General features: G+C 46.5%; 1 protein-coding gene across 1 annotated transcript in view; it reads left to right on the top strand.

The window, feature by feature from the left end:
- Positions 1-1,659: 1,659 nt before the first annotated feature.
- LOC131272585 (uncharacterized) overlaps positions 1,660-18,855 on the top strand; it is a 41,604-nt gene continuing 24,408 nt past the window's right edge. The window contains exon 1 of the mRNA XM_058274392.1: positions 1,660-1,742. Within this exon, the coding sequence (XP_058130375.1) occupies positions 1,660-1,742 (83 nt within the window). The remainder of the gene's footprint in view (positions 1,743-18,855) is intronic.

Consider the following 18,855-nt stretch of genomic DNA (forward strand, 5'->3'; position numbering starts at 1 on the left):
TTTTAAAATGCTGCGTTAAAAGAAGCACGACAGTTATGAATAATGTTTTTAATTATTCGATAAATTGAGAAAATCAAATTAAAAATGGTACTAAAAATGAAGAAATATTAAGGCAAGCTACAATAACAATCAAAAGAAACCACATCAAGTCAACGAAGAAAACATATTATCAACAGGCCAAATGTCATTCTGCGCTCCACTCATTACCATCCCCCGAGGGTTGTAAATGCGTTTTGCAGATCTTTTCTTCCGCAAAATTTAAAAAAAACGCCCAAAATACGGCTCTTGATAAAACACTCCGAACCACCAGCATCATCATTCTCTTCACTTTCATCATCATTGCCACGGTCGGCAGGGTGGGCTAGGGCTTTCTAGTCTAGGCTACCATGCCACTTGACTGCCAAAGTCCTAAAAAGAAAGTATGACTCCTTCGGGACCAGCTCCGGTCGGTTTTTCGAAGCCCGTTTGCCGGAAGCTGCCGTGATTTCCACCGTACGGATGAAGTTGATTTCGGCCGGTGGTGGTGGTGGAGTGTGAATCTTACAGGCTCGTCAAGTTTACGAGAGCTTCCACCCGCAGATTCACACAACCGCCACACCGCCACACCGGTTTTCCGCTCCGAAGGCGCCGCCGAGCCACACCACATGTCCCGGAAGTGGGCCGAGCGTGCGGCGAAATGTACGGTCTAGTGTTCCCATGCGGCCGATTTGATTTTATTTTGTGGTTCTTTAAAAGCTTGTATGTGAGGGATGTAATCTTCCTTTTTTTTGGCTCTTCTGTTTCCGCCACTTCCTTCGAGCGTCGGAAGTGGCCGGTGTGATGGGTTTTGCGGGCGTCGGGCGAACGAAGGCGAGATTTTAGCGGGAAACAATGAAGTTGAATGATTGGCTGTCGCTCGGCGGTTGGTGTGTAGCCTGCTTTGGAAGTCGGAAGGAGCAGGAGGAAGGAAAAAAAATACGCCGGGGCTCCCAAGCTGCACAACACTCCGGCAGTGTCCGGAAGTGTAATAGGAAAGCCGTCAGCTGTCAGAGATTGAAAGCTGGCGTGGCCTCAGTGGAGTGGAGGTGCTGTTTCGCGAATGGAGCCTCCATATAAAATTCTCCCTCGAGGGATTTGCTGGTGTGAAAAGACTTTTTCCTTCCGTAACACGTAGTTAAAGCTGATGCTGGCAGCGATCCCTGGGTTTCCTTGGTTCAAAGCTTTGTATTGGAACAAACTGTACTAGCAAAACTAGACCTTTAATGTTTGGCAAAAGAAAAAGGAAACCCGAAAGTAAAAGATAAATTAAAGTGGTATGAAAAAGGATCAACGAAGTATATTAACAACAAATTAATAAAAATTCTTATCCTTATTTAAAGATAATTTGAAGAAAGTCGGAACCAACTAAGTATGCAACAGCAAGCAATATTTACACTGATCTGCGATACAACTAGACAGTACGGAATTTGTACACAAACATAATCAATTGAAATAAACTCTTATCAATCTGTTGTCCAAATATTTGCTTTCATTGTTTATTTTTGTTTTTATGAAATTGTACCAATCGCAGCCGAACTTCAATGGCTTGATAAGTTGGGACCGAGGCTTTGATTTCACATTGCTCAGATAAATACACTATGCGGCCGAATTACAAATTGTGTGGTTTTTTATTTGCCCAATATGGCCCCACAGACCAAGCCCATCACCGGTGCCCTCGGTAACTATCAGGTTGATGGCGTTGAGATCGTTCACCAACGGCTGTCGTACGTACCGTTTCCTTGGTCGGCACGAAAAACCAACCCACACCGATAGCCCCGGTATCTGGTGCGGCGTCAGGCGCACGCAACGACCGGTTTATGTTGACTGTGCAATTTCGGTTTATGTGCAGTTAACATACGACACACTACGACGTACCCTCCGGCTTCCGACACTCTTTCTTTCTTTCTTTCTAATTCTCTCTACCTCTCTCTCTCTCTATCTCTAGTGTGCCCTACCCATTTGGATACGCTCCTCACCCGGGGGTTTTCTTTTGTACGCCGCCCTAATCGATAGTGTGAACCATCCATTTTATTGTAGTAGCAACGATTTGTGCCGGGAGTTGTGTTGTTTAGTTTTTGGCTGTACGCCTTTCGCATTGTTTTCCACAGCGCCAGACCCTGAAAACGCGCGGGGGCGAAGTAAAGGATGGGTTCGTGGGTCATGATTTTCCCGCACGCAGACAATGTGTCTCCCATGTGGTAATGTTATTTCATCCCGCCGGTTGCGGTGGAGTTTTGGAGGGGGAAAAACCCTTCGCTACCCAAAATGGCGGACCGGTGTAAGCTACCAATTTTGGACCGAAAATCACGATGACATTTCGAAGGGCGGGTGTACGGAAGGTCGAGTACGCTCGGTGGAACAGCGCGGGGGGAAAGCAGGAAGGGCTTTGACTACAACAAAGCGTTGTTTGTTGACGGATGAACTTGTTGTTCATTGCCGATTCGTACACATGTTGGAAGATTAGATATATGAGCAAACAGCTGAGAGGAAACGCCCGAGATGGCGAGGGGACGTGAGGCTGATAGGGTAGAAATTTCTCTGATTCGAGTTGGGATTTGATTACAATGTGTGTGATATATTTGTGACACAAAACCCGAGCCGAATGCTCACGAACGTTACATTAATTGGTACATGTTTAATCTGCTCTGATAAGAGTCAGAAGTTGTTTTAATGCAGTCACGTTTTCATTTTAAATATTTTTTATGTTTCAAATAAAAAAAAACATTTGCTACTTTAAAACATTAATTCGTCATTCTTAAAACAGACAACCGACTTAAGTGCAGAATTTTGTATATAGTGCAGTTTATTATTTCAGATATTTATGCTGGCAATTCAGAGACTTTTTACTTTATTTTGGACGGTTTTCTCTCAGCAAAAGTATATTAATATCCAACAACTTCAGATTTTCGAACCGAACCGAACACTACCTTAAAATTAAATCACTTACTTTAGGGCTTTCGACCAGAATATCATTTTGTTTTTCTAAATCACTTCTCCTTCAAACTTCATCAACTGTTGATTTGATTACAGTACCCACTTCAACCATAAAGGACGTTGTTGGATGGTGTTGAATCCATTCACCAAACACATTGAACACATTTTCCAACACAACTCACGCCACATTACCTTTGCAGCCGTAAGCACACAATCAATCGGCCCCACACACACACACGCACTTGCCTCGACAAATGTGTGACCACGTGCTCTGACATGGTGCTTTTCAAGTGTTAGTTTTTCTTGGAAAAAAGGACCACCAAAGGTACTTTGAAACGATCATTCCATCGAATCTAAAACGATTCGCTCACTGACGCTTGGAAAGCGGAAAGGAATGAAGAAAAAGAAAGAATAAAAAAAAAACAAAAGAAAATGGCCGCAGGTCAATTCGCTGCTACATGTTATAGCTTTCTCTTTTCGGGTGCGCTTAACACCGTCGCTCGCCACCCTGCGCCACCGCAAAAGTCCCCCGCAAGTCAACCACGCGAGCGAAAAGCTGTTAAGTGTTTTCCCTTTTTAAGGCGATCCGTGGTTGTGTTTTTTTTTATCCTCCTTTCCGTTACTCCCATTTTCATCGTCGGACATAATTCATGTGTCTGCCCGGGAGCGGGAAGGTAGGGGGTTCGATTTTTCTACCGCATCCTGATTTTCCACACTTTCCACACAAAGTGTGTCCATTCGGGTATGGGCGCCCAGCGGATAGGAATAGCTATCCCCGTCCTGGAATCCTTTCCCCTCTCCTTTTCCTTTTCCCCCTCCATCGCCCGTGGCGCAAGAAATATTGATGACCGAAAAAAGGTCGGCGACGGAGGAAACTTCGTTGATCCTTAAAATAAGTGAGGGGAAGAAACAGTAAAATTTATTAATAACGCCATTTATTTTTCAACTCTACCCCGTACCCCGATTGCGAAATCAAATGCAACCACCAGGCGCCTCCATCACCATCCGTGGGGCGGTGCGGTCCGGGCACGACGGGTCTGGCAGTGAACCAATTTCCTAAACCAAAGAAGAAAATCTCACAAGTGCCCCGGGCTCTGGAGGGTCAAGGGAAGTGTGTGTGAATGTGTGGGTATCGCATACAAAAACAACAAGAACAACAACAACAACCACACATCTATATGAAAGCAATATGAGCGGAATGTAGGCTTTCCACCAACAAATATCCAACATATCAGTGGAAAAAGGCCCATCCTCGCCCAGTCTCATGAATCCATAACGTGCGCGCGGTTTTTGGCTTGATCCTTGTTCGCCGCCCGGCGTGGGATCATAAAAAAGCAAAATGTCGAAACTCGGGAGTCCCGCACAATCTCTACCGGCACTCTACCCGCCTCCTCCCCTCCCCATTCCCCCGCCATCGAGCCACATTATGCGCCGGAACGCCATCCTTGTTCCGTGTATATATATTTCATCACCACTTTATGTCTGGCGCCATCGAGGAGCCTCGTCCGGGGCATGAGGAGAGTCAGGCGGTGTGCTAGTGTGTGGATGCTCTCTTTACCGAGCCGGGGTCCCATCCAGCGTTTTGCTCCCGGTCCCTCCCCGTCCCCGTCCCAATGTTATTGGTTTAGGGTAGGTGCCATTATGCGTGAACATAAAAATGATTTTAGACTCTGTTTATGGATCGTATGGTGTATGTTTCGCCGGTTGCCGGAGGAACCGCGGGACAAACGAGAGCCAACAAAAAAAAAATAACAAGATAGAGAGAAGCCGAAGGAAAAAAAATAATCCCGAGAAAAGTAACGCCCGGTAGCGGTTTGTATGTTTTTGTTACGCCTCGGCGCTACGCTCCGTCATTGCGGCCCGCAGCGGGTTGGTTGTTTTCCTTGACGAGGTTTTTCCCTCCGTTTGATTATCCAATGGATTCCGGAAACGGTGAAAATAAAACAATCAAAAAGTTCGCATTGGAAGATCCACGGATGGAAGGTGTGTGCGCGTGTGGGGTCGATCGTTGAGGCAAACGTCGAAAAAATATCGGCAGACACTTTTCGTGTCCTAATGGTTGGGCATTTAAGATTTGCGGTTTGACTTTCATGCATATTATTACAGAAATGTATTTCTTGCGAAATTTGAGCACGTATGTTGCCACTGTTTCTTTTTTGCTTTATGCTTGGAAAAGGCAAACTTTACTGGTCATCGCTTTCTTTTTACAATGATATATTTCTTTTAGCAGGAAAAACATTATTTTTCTGAGATTCTTTTTCCTTTCTTTGCTTTACTCTTTTGAATGTATTATTTACAAATCAAGTGGTTTACTTGAGACTAAAAAAAAAAATAGAGCAGTAGTACAAACCCAAAATGCCTCTGTTAATTACAGCAGCCCACATTCGTAAGCACCCTATTCGTGATTGCTTTTAATGCTGTTTTATCGTCCCGAGGCCCGCCGTCTTGTCTCATCGGAGCTAATGTTGGGTAAAAATAAAGCCTGCACATCCCGCTACCGTCCTTCCCGCATCAAGGTTTCCGAGTCGAGAGGCGTGCTGGTGTATCCTAATTTTATTGGCCATTTTTATGTCGGCCCCATAAAGCGGCGACCACCCCACGGTGGCCACTATTAATAACACGAAAATTGTTTAATAACTTGTTTATTCGAGGCGTATCGTAAAACTCCCCGGGCCCGGGCCGTTTTTCCGGCCGCAAACGTGTCCCTGGCTGCGTCGTGCGGGGTTGCATTGATGTTTATAGCATCTGGCATTAGCTTTTCCCTCTTGTTCATTTGTTTTTTCCTCTCCTCCCCTCCGCTAACTTTCCCTCTCCTTCGGCACTGACTTACGCCACGCGTGGCTACTCCGAAGACTCGGAAGAATGGACGGCAAGAAGCTGTAATAATCATAGGAGTCAGGCCCGGTGTGTACGTCTGCTTCGAGTGCGGTTTGGTGTGTACGTGGTGCACTGAGTTCCTCCCTTTCCACCCCCCCCCCCTCCTCCTCCTCCTCCTCCTCCTCCTCCTCTTCAGAAGGTTGGTTGTGGGTGGTCGTGAGGAGAAACGTCTTCCATCTGTGGCGTCGTACCGTTCGGCTCACGCCGGGCTGCGGTTACAAGGTCCAGCCGGGGCGAAGTGTGGATTAGTTCGAGAAAAGCCAAAGCCAAGGCATCGGCGTGCCGGATCGGTGGTAGTAAACGTACATATGCTGCCGGCCCCGGTTTAGTGCTCGGAAGGGCAAACGTGCTCGTGTTGTTTCATTGTATGTTGCTTCGAATGACTCGCCACCCGGAAGAAGATAGAGAGCGATGCCTACTGTGCGACCAAATCCGGTGAGGTGTTTCTTGTGAGTGGCAATATTTCGGAAAATGTTATCCTCTGCCAGTGTGTTTTATGACCTAGTGGGAAGTTATTCGTTTGATCTTGTGAAGGTGAAGATGTTTAACTGTGGCTATGGAAGTTCAAAGAAATTTGCAATTAATCACTTGTGCACTCTTGTTGCTTGCGAAAGGAAACTCTGGTCACAAGTCTTCAAACGAATACCGTTTTGGATAAATGTTCCGCTGCGAACGTGCACAATCAGGCAGGAAAGCACGTGATAAGTTTCCACCCGAGGGGAGAAATCCCCGCCAGCCGTTCGACTGCTGGAAGATTACAAATTTCCGTTCGACCCAATTCGCCGCCTACATCATCCTTGATCGATGATAAGGGGGGCCTCCATCGGGGCATGAAATTTGTCAACTCCATACGCTGAGCGCTCGGTGACGTTTATCGATCGTCCGCACATAAATCAGCCATCACAGTGTGGCTGTGCATTGCCGAGCGCCCAAATGAAGTTAGGTTTCGTTCGATGGCTGCCCGTGTCCGTGTTTCGGGGTATGCATTTTAATCAACGACAACATACACACACACACACATCACTTGCACTTGGCATGTTCCCACCGTACGCAACGAAGCAAATCACGACAACAAGCCGTGCGTTTCGTTCATTCTGCGATGCGTTTGTTGCTCGGTTCGGTTATTTGTGGCAAAAATAATGAATAAGCGTTCCTTCCACTCGTCACCCAGGCCACCTATCGGACGGCCATCACCCGTTATCGTCATCGGCAGCATCGTCATCATCATTATCCCCGGCCCCGGGGAGAAAACATGGCAAACAGTAACAACAGGCACGCGCCTGTGTTTGTGTGCGTAGAGTTAGCTGTGAGTGGGTTGATCCTTGCCATTTAGTGCGCCGTGTCCATTTTCCAACCACTCATCGTCCCGACTCGATGAAGTCAGCCTAAAGTCCGACCCCATGTGTGGGTAGGAAACGCGCCAGAAAATGGGGGAATCGCTCCCACGTACTCCTGGGAGGAAAGGAGGCAAACATTTATCAATCTGTCGATAAGTTATAACTATTACGGCAAAACCCCGGTCCGTTTGAGCCCGAGGGCTTCGAGGATAGACCTCACCAGGCCGGGGTTGGCTGTTTTTTTGCCCTCGTATGTGTGAGCGACCGACCCCAACTGAACCGAGCCATTCAATTCCATCCGTCAGTGCACGAGAGCCCGATCGGGGAGCACATTCGATTAATTTATTTCAATTTTTCTTGGACTATTTTCTCCATCCGTTCCGCCCCGTTAGGATCTTGTGGTTGGCGTACTCGGCCGGTAACGGAACGGGAAGGTCTTTCTGGATGAAAGTATTTTTTTTTTCCCCCTTTACGAAGGTTTCCCGCTGGAGCACTCCACTCCCATGCTGGACACACAAAATACGATATCGGGTTGCATTTTTTTCTCTCACCCTGTCGCAGTTTTTATCTCGACCGGGGCAAGCAAATAAATGTTTTTCATTCCACTAAACGAATGAATCAACCGAATCCCGATGGAAATGAAGCCGCATACTGCAAGTGCACGCGTGTGTGTGTGTGTGGGTGTAGTGAGGTTCCATTCCGGGGATGATGTTTCCCGGAAACGGACGATATCCGGAATCCACCTACCCTGAGAATTTTTCCGAGTGGTTCAGGGCTTTAGAAAGCGGCATCCAACCGCACACACACACACTCCGAAATGTCCTTTATGCAGTGTGGCCACTCCATCTGGTTGCGGGTTTCGGTTCGCAGCCCGAACCGTCAGGTGCACATATTTCCGTGGCTCGTCGATGGATGTCGCTGAAAGCTTCATTAGAACCGGTTCGCCGATTATCGAGTGACGCGCGGTTGTGAGCGTTGAAAGTATGCGTGCGAAATGGGTGGGGGTGGGGGGGGGAAGCATTGGACATATTGGACAGCCCCGATGACGGTAACGATCCGGGCGGGTTATAATCCGGTCAACGGTGGGCTCGTTTGCGATCGTTGGCTCCTGGAGTGAGCGAGAACCTACGAGCGATTCGGCGATATGGTGGTGGTGATTGTGGAATTGGTAAATAAAAATAATGCTACCGTACGCGTGCTGAAATGGGCGGTTCGGGGACCGGTGGCTCAGAAAGGCCTACTTTTTCCGAAATGCTCGCCCCCCTCAAAACAACCGCCGAGAGGCAGCCAAAATCCGAATTTCAATCCAATAAGCCTCAACTATTCCGCCTCCGTAATGGAGGGTCCCATTTAGAAGCGTATCGTTTCGGTCGAATTTTCTGTCGTCTCGCAAGTTGATACGACGGTGCGAGGGGGGGGGCATGTTTGGGGGCTGGGGGTTGGAAATCGCATTTCGGACTTTCGTCGCTTTTCCGAATCGAGCCAAGCGTCCCTAAGCGTGTCATATTTTCTCATTAGTGAGATTAAATTTCACTCGAGTCGGCGGAAAGCGGGTCCGCCCCGGTCCAGGGAAATGTCCAGCTGCCTTTTATGGGCCAATCGGGAGTTGGTGCGTGGTTCCTTCCCGCCGTGCTTGTGAAGGGATCGGAAAAAGATCGTAAATCTTTTATTCAGACAAAAGCGATACATCCTTTCACCGGATGACGGGAGAGCGGGAATCTTCAATTGGTTTCGATGACGTGGGTCGGTCATCCTTCAAAAGTGATGCCCATTTATGGCAACCCTGGAAGAATTACACACATAATGCTATTCGTTGCCCAAACGTTTTCCGTGTGCACATTTGTGTGTTGAAAGTTTTTTGAAAACCCTGAAAAGGACAAGTTTATAAAAATTCAAACAAAAATCTGAATTGAACGATAAGAATCTCATTTTTGCATCACCTTTCACTTTTGATGGTTCATAATTTGGTTTTCATTTCGATTTCCAATTTTTTTTTTGTATCAAAGCATTACTCCCATATCGATAAAATTGGCAATTTACGGACGCCCAAAACCGTTCACTCGGTTAAAGATTATTTGAAAACTTTTTTTTTACCAAATCAGCGTCATCCTGCCGAACAATGAGCGGACGAACGTTTCCCAAACCGTCTTGAATCTATTTTGCATACTCACGCAGTACGCTTATCTTAATTTCAGATTCATCGTCTTTTCAAACACCCAGAAATGGTCCCATCATCAAAAGTCAACCTGAAAGTTTAGTAACATTTTGCCCCCCGCTTTTCCTCCCTGGTGACTCTGCCCCCTTGCGGTTCGTTTTCTTTTCTTACCACCAAACCCTATCGAATGCCCTAATCGTTTTGTAAAACCATTTGACTGGCGCTCGCACGCGGCAAGTGTAGCTGAAGTGAGTGTTTTCTTTCGACCAACATTTTATCTTACTTTTTCTTCTCTCTCTCTCTCCCTCCCTTTGCCTTCTTTCAGATAATGCTTTTCCGCCCACTCTGCCGATAGAAAAGGTGTGACGAACGAGACAACCGAACGAAAATGTAAGTGCTCGATGGCTTATTAGAATTCATCCCCATTTTAATCTATCACATTTTATTCGTTTAAATCTGCATATCGGAACCGTTTGCGTTTCGCGAAAGAAAGAAAGCTGCTCCTACAGGCCGGTGCCCAAGTGGAAATGAGTTCGATTCCGGAGCGGACTGATCGAGAAACGGAAGAACAAACCCACGCCGTATTGAAAGTGCATTCGAAAAACAAAAAATAAAAAAGCGAGCTGGATTGAACAGAAAAACTCGAAATCGAGAGAAAAAAAAAACCGGGAACAAACTCACCGAACCAAACACACCGCCATTTCGAAGAACTTCGTTTGGAGTGAATTGGGAAACGACGCATGAACGAAGTGAGTTGATTACTTTCTGAAAAACTTTGATTTGAATCCCGAACGAATGCCGGAACTTGCCGCGCTTTCGACGCTGTTTACGTGCTGAAATGAGGAGTCGAAAGCGCAGCCGAACGTGGAGCTAGGAAGGAGGAAAGCGCGCGAGATGATGAAGAAAATGAAATCGCGATCGCGGAAGAGTAAAGTTGCCAAGAGCAGTAACAGGGAGAATTCGTTTGATTTTGTTTGCCACTTCGGTCGGGCGAAATGATTCAACATTCGGAAAACGGTCCATTATAAGGCTTTGAAGTTTGCGCTCGAATGCGATAGTGGTGCTCCACTATCCGCTCCCACTGTTGGAAGTTGGCAGCGCCAAATGGGCGCATTCGGGAAAAACAATAGTTTTGAACGCTGCAAACTTTGCACACAGCTTCAGTCGATCGGAATAGCGTATTGGAAATGGTTTTACTTTTTTGTAACTAAAACCGATTTCCACATTCCGGATCGGACTGAGTTGAATGAGAGACATGTTTAGTGTTCCAGTGAAGCACAATGTTTACAAACCCTCGGTGAAAAGTAAATGAGATCAAACTCGCTTTTCGCTTCGCTTGCACTCCCCGGGAGAACAGATGAAATATGAGCCAAATGTTCCTAATAACGCCAGCGCCATCGTGTGACATCTGTTTCAGCAGACCCGATGAGGCGAGGAAAAACTCGTCCCATTTCCCCGCCACGCGGGCCAGTGTAATGTAGCAATCTGAGTCAACTGTTTGTGCCAGCTACGCAACAAACAGCTGACGGATCGCAGGAACGAGTTGAGGAGGCGGAACCCCACCCGAAGACGCTCCGACAGAAACGCGTAGCTCCATATTGTCCTCCGCGAAGGCTGGCCCGAGGATGACTCTTGAATATTAAGTAATCATTTATTTATATACACTTCTAGCCGGAGGCGCGTAACCAGCGTTATCTCATTTTGAAAGATTGCAAATTTATTCTGCCAGCACCCCGGGGTGACTCCAAATGCCAACTCCTCCTCCACGCCAACCCCTTCGGGGAGAGAGAGAGAGTAGATTGGCTGAAATGGTGTTGGCTGAGATTTTTTTGTTTTACACTCTACTAGAAGGGTCGCGTCGGAAAATTCTGATCCAACCGGATTGCTACCGTTAGTTATGAAGTCGCAGGACATCTCCTGTCACACCGTGCCAACCTCTGCCAACGAACGGTGGAGGCGCAGGTGGTTGGAGGGGGGATGGGCTGGAAAAAGGTGTAGAAATGAAAAATGCCCACATTGTCATTTTCCGTGCGTTCCGGCGGCATGCAACTCGTTGCCGGGGACGGCGGAGGGTGGTTTGTTTTCCTCCTTCCGCCCTAGCTGGCAGATATTTATTTCTGTCGCTCAGCTCATCCTAATTTATGGTTGAATTTTATTCGTTCGTCTACTGCTGAGTAGACTGATTTTCGGATGGGTTTCTTTTTTTTCGTGATTCTCTCCCCGATTTTTTTTCTTTTTCTTCTCCGTATTCGGAATGAGACCCACGGTTTTGAGGGGGTGGGGCACCGGGGAAGGAAGTTATGGAAAATAGACACAGGGAAAGGTAAAATCACGTAAATGTGATGAGCATGCAGAGGGTAATTTAAATCTATTGGATGGGACACAATAATGCTGATGAAGACATTCGTGGGTGAACCCGAGCGGACCTACAAATGGAGGCCTATGAAGTATTTTATGCGCATCTTGAAGTGTTTCTTTTTCTCAGAATTTGTTTTAAAGTTTTGCATGTCAATATCCGTACGACTTTAATAGAAAAAAATGGTAAAGGGAAAAATTATTCCGGAAGTACTTGATTGGAATATTCTATTAAGGCATACTTAACTCACTTTAACAAAACATCCGCAGTGAAAAAAAGAAGAAACTTTTAATCTATTATAAGTCGGATGAAATAAAACACCCCTAGTGAAAAGAGAACTTTAGTACACCTACAGCAACTTTTGCATACTTCCCAATGCTATTGAGCCGATAAATATCGCTTAGTCACTGCTAACCATGCTTCGATTTCCAAAAATTTTCCCCTTGTTTAATGTGGTATTCCGAAGGCAAAAAACAGTACGTCATGAGCTAGCGATACCCTGCCAATGTTAGTCACAGTCACCGAAGTAAAATATTGCTCCCTCAACGTTGGCCCATGTAGAACCAGAGAAGCAACAAAGCCTCGGTCAGCGGTTCGCTAGGAACACACCCATCGCCCATTGGCAGCGCCCACAGATTCTAGCGACAATTTGTTGGTACTGAACCGTGAGGAGGAAATGTTTTCCCCGCCATTTGCAGGAACGAATCCTTATCGGACGGTGGTCGATGGGAATTTTTTTTATTGTTGCATGCCTCAGCGACAAGTTCGAAACAGCGAAAACTCCATACGAGCATAATCAACATAACCACAAGCGATCGAAAACACGCGAAAACTAAACGTGATCCCCTTTTTGGTTTACTTGTAAACGTGCGCTTATTTCGGCAACCAAAAATCCATAAAGTTTAAAAAAATAAAACACCAAAAAAAGGTTGTGAAACTGCATATTTTAGGACTTTTCACTATTCCAGTTCCAAGTAAACTAAACCATATTTTGAAACGTAGCATATTTGGGTAGCATAAGTTATTTCCAGCCACCAGTTGTTACTGTAATCGCAAAAACATTTGTGCCCGTTCACCTTTAGCAGTGTGCGCAACCTCGACGAACCACCCGCCTGTGAGTCCAACAAGTTTAGGTGCATTACCGTTGACGGATGAGGACGGGCCGATAAATTGTGGTTGTTGAGTACGGGCGGGCCAACCCATCCGGCAGGCCGCAAGGTCAAGCATACCGCTCGCGGGAACCCGGATGGAAAGGTGAAACGGGAGCTCAACAAGCAAACACAATGAGCCGTGTGCCCGACGGAACGCCATTCCGACTCGAATACCACATCCTTCCACACCGTTTATGGTCCTTTGTGTCGACGCGGTCGTCGGCCATCAGGCGTCGTCGTCGTCGTCGTCGTCGTCGTGGTCGTCACTCAACGAACGAGCCATTGTTGTGAGGGCCCCGCGGAAGAAGTTCACCACCGGACGGTAGCTTTCCGGATTGACGGATTCGAATGACGGTGGTGCAATTTAGCGATATTAAGTCCATCCGCCTGCGGGCCCAAAGCCCGGAAACGGAACAGGTGTACTCCGGGGGCACCCGGCGGAAGACTAATGTAGTCTTTGCACCGTTCTCGGAACAGTTTTGTGACAATGGATGGCGAAGCAGCAAAGCATTTAGCTTTGCGCTGTTGTGTGGCTTTTTGGTTCAGGGCCATTTCTCTCCATTATGTTAGGCACTTTTTTTTTGCAAGCCGATTGTGGTATTCTGTTGTTGAAGAGCGTTTGATAGTATTTTTTAAAGTATGTTTTCTATGCTTTTAACATACTTATTTCGTCTAGGATAACTGCAAACATATTTTTATTCTCACAAGCACTGTTTTCACGATCGCAATTGATAGTCACTGGCAGTCGTTGCAGGCAATTGAATTGTCACCTCCGGTTTACTTGTTAGGGTTTGAAAGGCGGAAAAAGAACGCTTCATAGAACTGTCTCAAAATAAGCGACCGGAGGACGTGGTTAAACTGCACATCATCAGCAACCGAAGGGAGCGTACCCCCGGAACGGTAGAAAAATTTCTGAACACGTTCATCACGTCGGTTATGCTGTCACATCTCGATCGGAAAAGCGGAGGGAAAAGTTTACCACCGGGCCGCAGATTGGAACATTTTCTATCCCAACCAAGCTTCTCCCGTCGGTGAACAGAATCTCGACCCGTGCAGAATTATATCAGTAGTATCGAATCGAGTGGGTAGAGGGAACGTCGCAGAGACGGCCATTGGCCGCAATCATGCTTCGTTTGTGGTCGGACAAACTCTCCTCCTCCCCGGCCTCGGATGGACGGGTAGAAACTTGTGGAGCTAATTACGGCGTTGTTAAGACTCCGGCCGGCAGAGCATACTTCCGAGGCACGTTCCGTCGGATTGCCGGTAGCCGACGCGACGAGGAAGCATGCTGGAAAATCAAACGCAAGCCCGCATCAAACGATGCTGACGGGAACGGATTTGCGGGGGACCGGAAGTGCAGTTTTAAGTTCGAATATCCGTTCTAAGCCAATTACGAATTGGTGGCGTTTTTGGGGGGCCACCGGCACTGGTTTCGAGCGTTCGTGCCAAAGCATGGAAAGTACTTTTCCCGGGACTACAAACTGTGCTGCTTACATGCGATTTTGAACGGAATATCACCGGCAGTGTCGTTCGTTTCTTCTCTCGTCGAATTCCCATTACCGAAATCGTTTCCCCTTTTTTAATACCGGCTCTTATTGACGATCTTTCAGGGCAGCCGTGAAATTGATTTTCAATAATCCCGCCGGATTATCGTAATCCCAAATGGCATCTCATCATTGGCCTGAGAGGAATCTTCTTCCCGCTTAAAATCAATCAAAACAACTTCGCGAATGCAGGGAAAGCAGTACCGCGAGCGAAGGAGTGTGAGAGAAAGCGAAGCAAATAAAATGACAGGTTAAATCGTCGACCGAAAACCTACAGCGAAGCACACAAAACTCGAGTGGATTGAAACGTTTGCGATTGGGAAAAGGATGGTGCCGATTCTCGTACATAAAACCATCGCCATACAACTCCACCCATATCTGGACGGGATAAACAATGTCGTTTGCACAATTTCGATTGATTCGTTTTGCCGAGCGCTTGTCATCGCCGGATCGTCGCACACTCGTCCGTCGGAGGAAGAGAGAGTCATTAATTTTTTAATTAATTTATTTCACCCAAATAGAGTTCTTCATCGTCTGTCCAGTTCACCAGTGAGGTGGGAGTTTTGCTGACGCGTTTATGTTGATGGTAACGTCTTTGTGAGGTGAGAGTTGTTCACCGTGATGGTTCGTTGATGGCTCTAACAGAGACCTTCACGAGGAGGTATCAATAGTGCAATGGAAATGATAATCAAATTGATAAAAAGGATACAAAAACATTTGGTTCAACATTGTATGTATTTTCACGATTGAAAAACCAAAATTTCCTCATGTTAGTGTAACAATGTTTTCACATGCCCAATCTATCATTTTTGCAACGAACAAATATAAAGAATGAAATGATAGCGCCTGCCAAAACTCAAAAAGACATCATAAATACACCCATCGGATTAAAATAATACCGAATTACATCCGCCGGCATAAACAAAACATAAACAAGCTCCATATCGTTAAGGGTTAAAAGCACATCATTCAGCGGGAAAACAAGGGCCCTGCCTACAGTTTCCAAAACCCGTAACGGAGGGAAGCAAAGCGGGGTTTTCACAACGAAGAGGCAAAAAATAAATTCGCTTACACTTACGCCAGAGAAACACACACACCTCTTTTGCTTGGACTGCGATTTTAACAACTGCGATCGCAACAAAAGGACCGCGAAAGGCTGTGAGAGAATGGCGAAAAGATATTTAAACAACGATACAGAATGGGGAAGGGGGTAAAAAAAAATCTCTCACCGTTAAAACTCCTCGTCGGTGTGGGTTATTGCCATTTTGGAAATTTATCTCTCTAAAGCCTCCACCGTGCCCACCGTTCCCGGGGTGCAGGTGCTAGACCTTCCGAGGCTCAATCCGGTCGAACGAGGGGGGCACACTCGCCAGCAGGAAAGGATAAAAATATGGCGTAAAATAAATAAAAACATAAATAATAGCACCGCTTTTCGGGTAACAATCGGAGTGAATGTACTCGCTCGCTCGTAGACAAAAGGCCAGCGAGTGGCGCAAACGGCACAATCCAGCGGTGAAAGCAGCGAACGGCAGGAAAAAAAATGACTTCGAGCTCGGTTCACCAGCGTACAAATGGTAAAATATTACGAAAAAAAGCACTACCATATCGTAGAAAGGTAGAACAAAACAAAAAAAAATACCACAAATAAAGGGTGCAGAAGGAAAGTAGAATTTGGAGTTGGAGCGGCACGAAGGGAGAGTGCAATGATCGCACTTGTCCGCGTGTGAAAGCAGCAGCGAATTGCATTAAGGATAGGTGGTAGTGGCCAGAAAAAGGTGTTCACCCGGACCTGCCCGGGATAAGGTTGTTTCGATCACGATAAATTTGGATTATGGGACTTATGATAAGTTCGACAGTGGCCGCATTGTTGGCAGCTGACGGCGCTAGACGACCGTAGCACTTCATTGAAAGCGGCATCAACCGGAGCCCACTTGTCTCGAGATTTGAAGAGCCAAAGCCCGAAGTAGCGAAGTGTCAATCGAGGGGAAGGATTCTTATCATCCTTAGTACGTGAGCTACCGTTTTTGTACCGAATTGAAGAACCGTTTTTGCACACTGTAGCGCCGATGCGCCACTGCCCGGGTATTCCGACAGAACAATTTTTCACTGTCGGCAGGGACATGATCAAACTGTGGTGCTCGAACCGGAGTGCAAAATAATAAAAAAAAGAGAAAGTACATGGGAAACGTACGCTACAAACCCGACGCAGAAAGGATAACAGCAAATGAATGTGCCTCGACGCCGGAGCCTTTCTCGCTGGTTCATCGTGTAAAACTGGCCCAAGAAAGGTGTTGTGCTATGTGAAACAAACGACAACACAAAAAAAAACACACACACACAAACCCTGAGCGAGAAAAACAGAGAAAATAACAAAATCAAAAACAAAAGAGGGAACGCTCGGAAACCAGAGTAAAATCGCTTCATGAAAATAACCACTCCTCGCCGTTGGCCAAACGGGTGAAGAGAAAAAAGGAGTTAATCCTATCGAAACATTAAATCTTCTTCTTCTTTCGCTATGCGAGTCGGGGTATATCCTCCTACGCTAAGTCGAACGTTTGTTCCCTTACTCGTAATCAGAGGCGTACCGACTCTGTCCGAACTCCTATGAAGGGGCTCGTCCTTTAGGACCGGCTAATAATAGCCATATGTCCACCCGCCGGCCACGGGAGGTATAATTCCTTCCGTTGTCAGGACACAAGAACTCGTGGTCCGCTTGATTGACTCAAACAGAACGAGATGTGCGGCAGCTAGGATTTTTCTGACCTGAGCTCCAGCTCGGCGTGACCACGCGGTCGTGCCGTAACCTTACTTTTCCGCTAACCCTTTCAGGAACTGCACTGCTAACCTCCGCTCTGATTCACTGCCGAACTGAAACATTAAATCTTCCTTTCTTTTACCGATTGCCGTGCTTTTGTCCGCCGCCTTGCCCACCCGCCCCGCTCGGTGCGCCCGGTGATAAACACTCTGGCCGTTGTCAATACAACCTGACCACCCGGGGTACCCTCCCTGCCGGTGAAACCAACGGGGTTGGCCCCATGCTGCACCACGTATACACCGGTGGCAGTGTTTTTCGCGCGGGCGAACGGACGAACGATGCCTTTGCCGCCCGGTTGGACACGTGCTTTGTTACCCGTTAGCAATTAAGTGGGCAGGACAGGCTTTCACTGGAACTTGCTTACGGCGAGAGCTGTCGGTCCCCGGTCCGGCCGGGTGACGGGCAAAGTGTCTACTTAGCTTAGGCACATGCTTCAGTTTTAATGCAGCCATTCTGCATCGGGCTTGGAGCTGCTCGGCGTCTTTTATCCAACGATGCCGTTCCGATCCAAACTGTCAACTTTTGGGACGGGTCACGGCTTTGGCGAAGGCGGTGGGAGCGCTGGGACCTGCCGGCCGTGGATGTCCCGGATGGCCGATGAAAAGAGTGGTTCGCAGCGGAACAACAACGTCGCTAGTGTAGGATTAGACCGGATCCCTTGCGGAGCGTGCATTTGTGAAGAATTTAATTACCATCCCTTTCGGGATAATCGACGGCGGAAATGAGTGCAGCTTTTTGCAGAAATCCTTTTGTGTTTTGTCATGGGGACTATGCAGATTGTTGTTACCGTATTCAACTGACCTTTTTATGTAAGAACTGATGTTTGCTGAGCGTTCGCTTAACTGGTTCAACAGTATACTATCCAACTCATGCGGTATACTTTTCAAGGTTGTATTTTAATAATTTTACTAAAAATTGGAACTGATTGTAACAAAATTATACAATTTAACAGCAGTTGGTTCCCAGCGTCATAATACATTTCAGTACCACACTCTTGCTTGAGGTTATTTTGGTGTTCACACGCACCGTGTTGATTTGCTGGCGGATATTTTTCCGAACCCGGACGAAATTTTAGCTACTGTCGATTATGATTTCATATCAGAACTTCAATGTAAAGAGCAAAGCTTGAAAATTAATTTATTAAATATGCTCACTTTATGCTAATTGCTGAAACTCATTGAGCTGATACGTTAGTGTGAAGCAAATTGTAGCTTTCGTGGCAGATAATTATTTAACAATACATTTATGCAGAATATCAATTTTACCTCTCATTTATCAAGTTTTGTTACATAATTACAGCTTCTATTAAGTCAATATTCATTGCAATTATGAATAATTGTACTGTACTGATGGGTACTGATTTTAGCAAAATAATAAAAACACTATTGCACTGCATAAACATGTCATAAAACGGTTCACTCGGTCCGTTCGCGTCAGTGACCGCTAAAAGTGCCGACTCCAGAAAAGCCTACCAGTGCTGTTATAAACAACATGCTAACAGCACTATCGTAGCGCAAACACAAAAAAAGCCCCCAAAATACTTTCACCCAAAAACAAACATCAATCATTTCCAGCTTTTTGAGAATCTCATTTACTCAAGTTTTGTGCTTAAAACGCTGATTAAACAGCTTCTCTTGCGCCCGGCGTTCACCCCGAAAACCCGTGCAC

Source organism: Anopheles coustani, chromosome 3, assembly GCF_943734705.1.
Source record: "Anopheles coustani chromosome 3, idAnoCousDA_361_x.2, whole genome shotgun sequence".
NCBI lineage: Eukaryota > Metazoa > Arthropoda > Insecta > Diptera > Culicidae > Anopheles > Anopheles coustani.